The following is an 8,459-nucleotide window of genomic DNA, read 5'->3' as shown; positions in this document are numbered from 1 at the left end:
GCCCCAGTATAAATATTCTGATTCTGAATTGGGGGTAACAAGACATCTGGACCACGCTGTAATTGGGGAGATATTTCCTTTGAATGGACGATGTTGTTGTAGAGCAGGGGTGGGGAACCTTTTTTCTACCAAGGGCCATTTTGATATATTTATTACATCATTCGCGGGCCATACAAAATTATCAACTTAAAAATTAGCCCGTTATATTTGGTCAAATATTTAATTAACTCACCCCTAATGCGATGACTGGAACTGCTTCTTTTTGGTGAGGCGTGGTGATGTTAGCTGGTATTGATGATGTTGCTACTCGCAACTGCTTTTCCAGGTTTGCTCCTAGATGTATTGAATTTCGGGTCTCACCTGAGGTTGCCTTGGCAGGGCCACACCAAATGATTTCTTGGGCCTTATACGGTCCGCGGGCCAGACGTTCCCCACCCCTGATGTAGAGCAACAGACAGATGTACATTTACATTGAGGTGGTGGGCTCAGATAATTGCCGCAGGAATATCGGAGTGATGCATCGTTGTGGTGACGCCTCCTTCTTCGTATTTGTCAATCGGGCATGTTAAAATTAAACTAAATTGTTTATTTTACCAGGTAAGACCCATTGAGTCACATAGCTCTTTTTCAGAATCAATCTGGCCACAAATGATAGCTCAACAAAATAAGGAAAAACCGGAGGTCCCAGAGAAATAACGCGACCACGCGGAGAACATGCAAACTCCGAATATATTTTCTTTTGCATATTCAATTCTGTTTTAAACAAACCTGACATACAAAAATATGACGTTTTAGAGAATGAAATTGAGGAGTCACAAGACATCTCTAGACGACGCTGTACATCTGAGTCCCGTTCTTGAGTTTAGCTGCCCGTGGTTAAAGAAGCTGCAGGTGGTGAACAGTTATTACATTTGAGACAGCTGTTGTGAAGTTAGACTGATTGCTGCCTTTAAAGGGCCACTTTAGCCGCTACAGTTTTATTGCTGAGCTAGCGAATGGGTGATGAGTTGGAGCACAGAAGTGTGGTCCCGTGTTCATGAATCTGGGATGTACCGAATTCTCTTCATTATAGGACGCAGCCTCCCCCTGTTCTTAAAAGCAACGATTGGAATGGTGCCTATTATAATCCGGTCGCTGTGTGTATCGTGTGCGCGTGACCAGATTGGGATTACCCATTACACTGGTCAACACACTTTTTCTGGCATAAGGTATTCCAACGGTTTTAAGGTAATTTTGGGGTGCTGATCTGGCATCAGTTTTTGTCTATCATATCAGGTTTTTCAGATATCAAATATTGCATTTTCAATAAAAACTGCAGAAGAAAAATATTAAATAAATGTGGATATCTATATAAAATGATATAAACACTATATCCTAAAAATACAGCACCATATTTTAACACTAAAGCAGTCACTGACTCGCAACAACTTGCAATCTTAAGTGACAGAGTTAATTTCGGGTAAAATCAATGAAAATGGGGTATGCCGATAGCATAAAAATGAGATGTGATAGAGAAAATCTGAGATCAGATTTGGAATCAGAACCCTGAAATTAGTCTAAAACAGCTGCAAAAGTCCAGGCCAGAAAAAAAATGTTTTTTTGTTGTTGTCCAGTGTTATGAAATCATCATCATCATCATGGACATTACAAACTTAGTGACACAAGTTTATGGGGGCTGCGACTGACTTTCCGGAGCGTCTTATTATAATCCGCAGAATGCTCCAATTCTACGACAGTTTAAAAAACCAGAGACTTTGGGTCTTAATAAAAGGTTTTAAACCTCCAGATCTGACATCACCGCAGCAGGCGCAGGCGCAGACGCACGTGGTGGTTGTTCCCTCGCTAGCCCCCCCCCGTTCCCGATCGGTAACAAATATCCGAACCGCTTCTTCTTGATCGATTCGATACTGCGGTGCTGTGCGTAAACGATTAGGACCGAGGGAGACAAAGGCGGCCGGGCGCGGTGTTGGCCACTCCACGTGCCGTGGCCGTGGCCCTTCGTGTGGGTTGCTGCTCGCTGACGGAACTTGCCCCGACAGTCTGCTGAGGCTACACGGCGTCTTTGTTTTCGTTTCTTTAGAAAGTCACGAAGGAAGTTGTTGCGGTGTTTTAGCCTGGCGTGGATTGTACTTCTCGTCATCATCATCATCATCAATTACCTTGGGGCCGATACAGTGAGTATTCATTTGTGAAAAGTCAAACGCTGATGATGGCATGATACTGGTAGGAACCTCCTGGTTACACCAGCCCACAGGGGATTATTGTGTCCGTCCGTCCGTCGTGCATCCAAAAATGGGAGGGGTGGGGCTGGGTGGAGAGGGGAGGGTGGGGAGGGGCTGGGTGGGGAGGGTGGGGAGGGAGGGTTGGGCTGGGTGAGGAGAGCTGGGAGGGGCTGGGTGGGGAGGGTGGGGCTGGGTGGGGGGTGGGAGGGGTGGGGCTGGGTGGGGAGAGGCTGGTCACCCCGTGGTGCCCTTATAAAACTCAACGTTTAACCTACTCACGCCGGCTTGTTCCCGCCCTCACAGTCGGCCATATTTGCGGAATACACCACGCCGCCGTTGACACTGGCCATTGACCGAGCAACCCAACGTTCCTACCAGCTCCCTCCGCAGGAGGAATGTGTTATTGGCCCTCGTCACTTGGAATGTGAAATTGCCACGACCGTCTGGGGAGATGCTTTGCTTGATGGGACCGTCAGACCTCTCCATTGTAACTGGATTCTCAACCCTGCGGTGATGATGAGAGGTGGCGCATTGGTTAGCGCATTAAATACTTTCACCTGAGTTCGATACCCGCCCACGGCTAACATCAGTGGGCAGATATGAAGGTGCTGTCAAGGAAATCTGCAGTTTCAAAGGTTTCAAAAGCGCCTCTGATTAGCACGGCTGGCTGCGTATGGTGTGAAATAAGTTCAGCATCCATATAATCGGCTTTATTATTTCGTCAGATGCTATTGGTCCTTTTTGCAGTTTTAAGGCGTACCATATCACACAAACTGACATGTACATTACAGTGTTGTCGATGGCCTATGGCAAAATCACCCAGGATTTGCCCGATCTCAGAAGGCCGGCACGGTACACGAGGGGTTGGGTGGCCAGCACAACGCAGGACCGCCTTTGTCCCCGAGTAGCGATGTTTACACACTGCACCAGGTACTCATTTGATGCAGAGTCGACCTAGGCAGAGGCCCATGACCTGTTCAGATAATGGTCACCGTTGTTGGCCGTGAGCGAGAATCCAACTCGGGTCACGGCCCTGTTCGCAGGGTTACATTTTAAGCAGCAGAGGGCAGTGCGGCATTGCAAAGGGTGGTCCAGATGTCTTGGCCATTTAGTCCTCTTTAACGTATTTTTTTAAGTAAGATTTATTTAAAACAGAAATTAATATGCAAAGGGAGAAAAAATATTACGGGGCAAATAATGCGGGTCACAAGACATCTCTACGACCCTGTACAATATTTCGATAATAAAGCATTAATGCTCTCTCACCTTCAGCAATCCACACTGAGACCATTGTGGCGAAGTATGGTCAAACAAACCCCCATGAGCGACATGGCATGAGGAGGCCTTCCAGCATTAGATTAACTCGTAAACATGTAAATATACCCCATTCAAAATTAACATGTCCCTTCTACTCATCCCATCAGGATGGCGTGTGCAGTGGCCACTCCGGTGCTGGAGCCGAGCGTGTACTTTCCGGCATGGCTTGAGGCACAGGGCGTGAACACGGAGGTGGCCCGGGCCATGGACTCGGAGCTGGGCATCCGGGACTACGGGGTTCTGTGCGCCTGCGTTGGGGACGGCCTCGTGCGGGCCGAGCTGCTGGCCACGGCGCGTGACCGCCTGCCCTTTGGCTTTTACGCCGTGCTGCGGCAAGTGGTGAAGGACCTGCAGGGCGCCGAGCGCCACGATGCTGGGACGCCGCATTGGGATGCCGCCGCCGCTGATGCCACCGCTTCCACCTCCTCTCCCGGCGACGTGACGCTGAGAAGCCTGGTGGACGTGCTGCTCGCGCTTTTCAACGGCTTGAGCCGGGAATTACAAATGTCTGTACAGAGACTGGATGACATGGAGCATCAGAAACATGCCGTGGCATCTCCTTTACCAACAACTGCTGTCACTTTTGAAGATGCAACAGCACAAATGCATTCTTGCATAGCAAGCGGTAATGAATGTCAGCTTATAAATCAATATTACATTTTTGGGTAATGTTTCACAGAGGAATGGAGATGATGTTGTTGATGATGTGAGGAAAATTGGGACGGTGGGTTGGAACCCCGAGGTGTTGTGGTGTCTTCTCCACGAATTTGGCAATCCGTGAATTACATCTAGAACGCTGCACGTCTGCATCGAGAGAGCAAGAGAAGTAAAGTGATGAGATAAAGTGATGAGAGAGGAAGCTTATCTACATATGTATTTAAGGCGAATACCATCCGTAAAATTTGCTATTCATGAACATCTCTTGAATAACGAGGGAATTTTGGACTTTAGTAAATTAACCCTTCCCCATTCCGAGACATCTGCAAATTGCAGGGTGGGTCCCGTTCACCGCTGAATCTCGGAACACGTAAGCGGTTAGCGTTAATTTTATTTGGAGAGCCATAACGCTGCTGTTTTTAAAGACGTTACACTCACCACATAAAACTATAGCGACACGACTGCACTCTATGATAGCTGGTGCCAAACTATGCCACACGCCCTTCGATGGGCCCTCACCTTGTTTGAAACGGGAATTACCATGATGAGATCCTGAGCGGGATTGGAATTTGCCGGATTTGTGGTCGTGATCTAGGTGCTCTCGTCACGTGAGCCTTCTTTACATAGCAAGTTGTATTGAACAGTACATTTTATCCACATTATAGGGATACATTTGACACAATTGCACTTTTGATTGTTCAAGTTCATCATCATAATCATCAATAGCGAGAATCTATGTACTTGTCATAATGCATCCCTTACGTCATCTTCTTTTGCAGTCGTGCGATACCTTATTCCTTCTCTGCAGTGATAATCTGTAGGGTAATATTCTATACTTTGGCTGCCAATGTATCAAAAGTATCATCCATTGGACATCATCGCTTTAATCATGATGTGTCCTGCCCAAGCCAACTTTATATAATTGTCAATGTGACGTCTCTACTATGCATCCATGTCTTTCTCGTCCTATCTCTCTCTGTCCGATAATGCATTTCTCCACACTTTATCTACTTTTCATATTTTAATCTTGATTTGAAGCTTTCGTGACTGCAGGAATCCATCATCAGGTGATGATGGACGCTTGTGTTGCGCCCGATACGTCGTGATTTGTTTTATACCTACGTGACTTTACTGAAAGAACCAAAGAGTATTTTCATATTTTGTTCCGTTTACTTTCTTGCATACGTGTTTCCGACCCATGTCATACCACACGATGCACTCATTGAAAACGTTCACCTTTTGGCACATTGGTATGTTACTTTTCATTATCAAATTCATTTTCCAAAAGTATTCCAACCTCCTCTCGCTTGCATCTTAATATCGTCATGTTGAACCTTGTTCACCTTCAATAATTGCCATCCATGTACATACTCTGTGTTCATCAGCTCCAATGTTTTCCTATTGTACAGAAAACGTGGTGTGCATGACTTATGTCTTCCTCATATTCTAGTCCAACTTGGGTTTCATCTCCATCGGGTGATATAATGACTGTCATCGGCAAATATGAATCGGTTATGATATCTGCATTTACTTTCATCCCTTTATTTCTCTGATCCAATTTTTGGAAAACATCTTCTAATGTCGCTGTGCTTATCTTTGTTTCGGGCTATGGGGGGCACGTAAATGACACTTGCAGGTCAACATTACTCGTCATTTTGACTTGCAGTATATTTGGGATTACAGGTGAAGGGGAGATCCAATGTCAATTTAAAGTGTTTTTTTCTCCATTTTTTTGTTTAAAAAAATAATGTATGCAATGCTTCTTAATCTGTTGTGGCTTTGTGTAGACGAGGCAGAAACGATTTCAGCTGCAGTTAAAGAGGAGTCCGAACCCATATTGACAGCAAGTCTTCGTAAAGCAGAGCTCTTTCAAGGTATGGTGTTTATTTTCTACAATGAACACAACACCCCTGCTGCCATCCTTTCTGAGTACAAATCACCAACCAAAAGTTGTGTTCACGCTTGTGTCTGGACATCAGTCATATTCTCTTTATTTCTAGATGCTGTTGCTGATTTGAATCATTCTCTACTGCTTCCACAAGTACAGAAGCAAGGCTCAGTAGACCACTCTGCAAACGAATCTCTTGGTAAGTGTGAATTACGTTCATATGTTTGAAAAAGAGGTGGTCTGATATGGTAACTCAAGACTTTTAAAATGTACGTCGCAGAACTGAGGCCTCTCCTATTTTTGTCCTTTGCTTATGCCTCTGGTTACCTCTTCCACTAAAAGTATTCAACATCTCATGGATATTGTATTCTATTTAAAAGGGTTCCTATTAAAAGTCTGGATTTATAATAGTAATGACAATTATTTACCCAGGAAAGCCTCACCAAGTGTCTAAGATTTAGTTCAGGCAAGTCATGCATGTAGATGTTTGGCTGATGCCATTAACGAGTATTTGGCTTCATGTGGGATGAAACCCGGAAGAACCCCATTACCCAGAGAAATGCCAAGCATTTGTGGGGGTTACACTCAAGCCTTTTACGTGAACGTTTTTGTCTGGACTAAATGCATTGTGCTGGTTTTTTATGCTCCTGAAGGTAAACCTCACTTGGACATCCACCCCAAATTTATCATCCAGAACGTGACCTCACTTTTGCATTCCAAACCAAATCCCACAGACACTCATCCGTGTTTGTGGCCAAAGCAGGAAGCGTGTAGAACACTCAACGAAGACACAGAGAACGGCTGTTTGTCGGTAAATGCGGGCCAGATGCCCTCCGGTGAGGGCACGTCGTACGAGATTAAATCGGCAATACCCAACCACCTAGAAAAGCCTCGGTTGCAAACCTCTCAAGACAAGACGCACAGCTGTGACGTGTGCAATCGTAGCTTCACCTCGCCTAGCGAGCTCAAAATCCATCAGCACGAGCACGTGGGCGAACAATTGCACCACTGCAGGGTGTGCGGGCGCAGATTCCTGAAGTCCAGCTACCTGAAGATCCACTCGCGAGCGCATACGGGCGAGAAGCCCTACGGCTGCCAGTTTTGCGGGCACAGATTTTCACGGTACGGAGTGCTGAAGAGCCACCTTCTGACGCACACCGGTGAGAAGCCGTACACCTGCAAGGTGTGCGGCCGCAAGTTCACGCAGCGCTCCAACATGAGGTCCCATGAACGGACGCAGCACGGCACGGGGGGGTCATGAAAAGGCGTTGAGTGATGGGGTCCTGCACTGTCTAATTAATGCAGTGACGTTCAGCGCTGGGTTTTGAGGGGGCTCCCAAAAATGTATATTGTACTGTTATGTAATGGTTCAAATGAAATACTGTAGCACTGTGATAAATTATCTCGGTAATTTGGTAATTAAAATTACAATGACTTTGTATCGATACCAATTATGTGCCGGCATTAATATAGTTTTGCTCTTTTTAACAAAGATTTAGCTTTACTATATATCACATAAAAACGGAAGTAACCATAGTAAATAAGGGTGTCGTGTTTGGCATCATAGGGCATGGGTAGTGGTGGTAAGACAACAGGAAAGAAGGAATTGAGTATGCAAAGAGAGGCCCCCAAAACTCTAGGTCCCCATCAAAACCTATCTGGCCCTGGTCCCATGTACGTGGATTATTGTCTCAGAATGTATAGTGTGTCTTTGAAATAATGTGCACCAGGACTGCATTTAAATGGTGATGTTTTTAGAGGACCGCAAAAATTTTGGAAAAAGTAAAAAATCACATTCTCGAAGCTTAAAAATCGAACAGCATGCAAAGCGATGCTAACTTCTTGTTCACTGCGTAATCACGCTTAGGGGCCGTCCATAAATTACGTCACGCATCTTGGGGGGGGGGGTCAAACATTTGTGACGATGTATGACGAGGGGGGGGGGGGTTTGAGAAATGTGACGTCACATCAAAATGCGCAACTTTAAATAAATATAGACAACACGTTCTACTTAGAAAACAGTCTGCATCAGCAGCAGGCCATGCATGCTTTCCCACCTGATGACGGACGCTTGTGTTGCGCCCGAAACGTCGTGATTTATTTTCTTTTATTTTTATACCTACGTGACTTTACCAAAAGAAACAAAGAGTATGGATTCCTGCAGTCACGAAAGCTTCAAATCAAAAATGTTTTCTCCTACAACATCAGAGTGCAGCGCCACATTAAATACGCACTACAATGACAATAGTTGTCCCATTTTAGTACTGTGCTGTCCGGTAGCATTTTATCGTGCTTTCCAGAATTGGCTTGTAATTTTCATTGTTTTTTGTACGTGGCATATTAGTGTATTTTTGTAATGTATGGAAACTATTTGG

General features: G+C 45.3%; 1 protein-coding gene across 1 annotated transcript; it reads left to right on the top strand.

Moving 5' to 3' along the window:
- The first annotated feature begins 1,941 nt into the window (after positions 1–1,941).
- LOC144948425 (uncharacterized) lies at positions 1,942–7,535 on the top strand. The gene is made up of 5 exons (XM_078877880.1): positions 1,942–2,174; positions 3,647–4,164; positions 5,984–6,070; positions 6,197–6,283; positions 6,738–7,535. The coding sequence occupies exons 2-5, from the start codon at positions 3,648–3,650 to the stop codon at positions 7,343–7,345; spliced, it is 1,299 nt and encodes a 432-aa protein (XP_078734006.1). The 5' UTR covers positions 1,942–2,174; position 3,647; the 3' UTR covers positions 7,346–7,535.
- The last annotated feature ends 924 nt before the right edge of the window (positions 7,536–8,459 follow it).

This window comes from Lampetra fluviatilis, chromosome 3 (assembly GCF_964198595.1).
Source record: "Lampetra fluviatilis chromosome 3, kcLamFluv1.1, whole genome shotgun sequence".
NCBI lineage: Eukaryota > Metazoa > Chordata > Hyperoartia > Petromyzontiformes > Petromyzontidae > Lampetra > Lampetra fluviatilis.
Note: the sequence above shows the minus strand (reverse complement) of the source record. Positions and strands in the feature narration are given on the sequence as shown.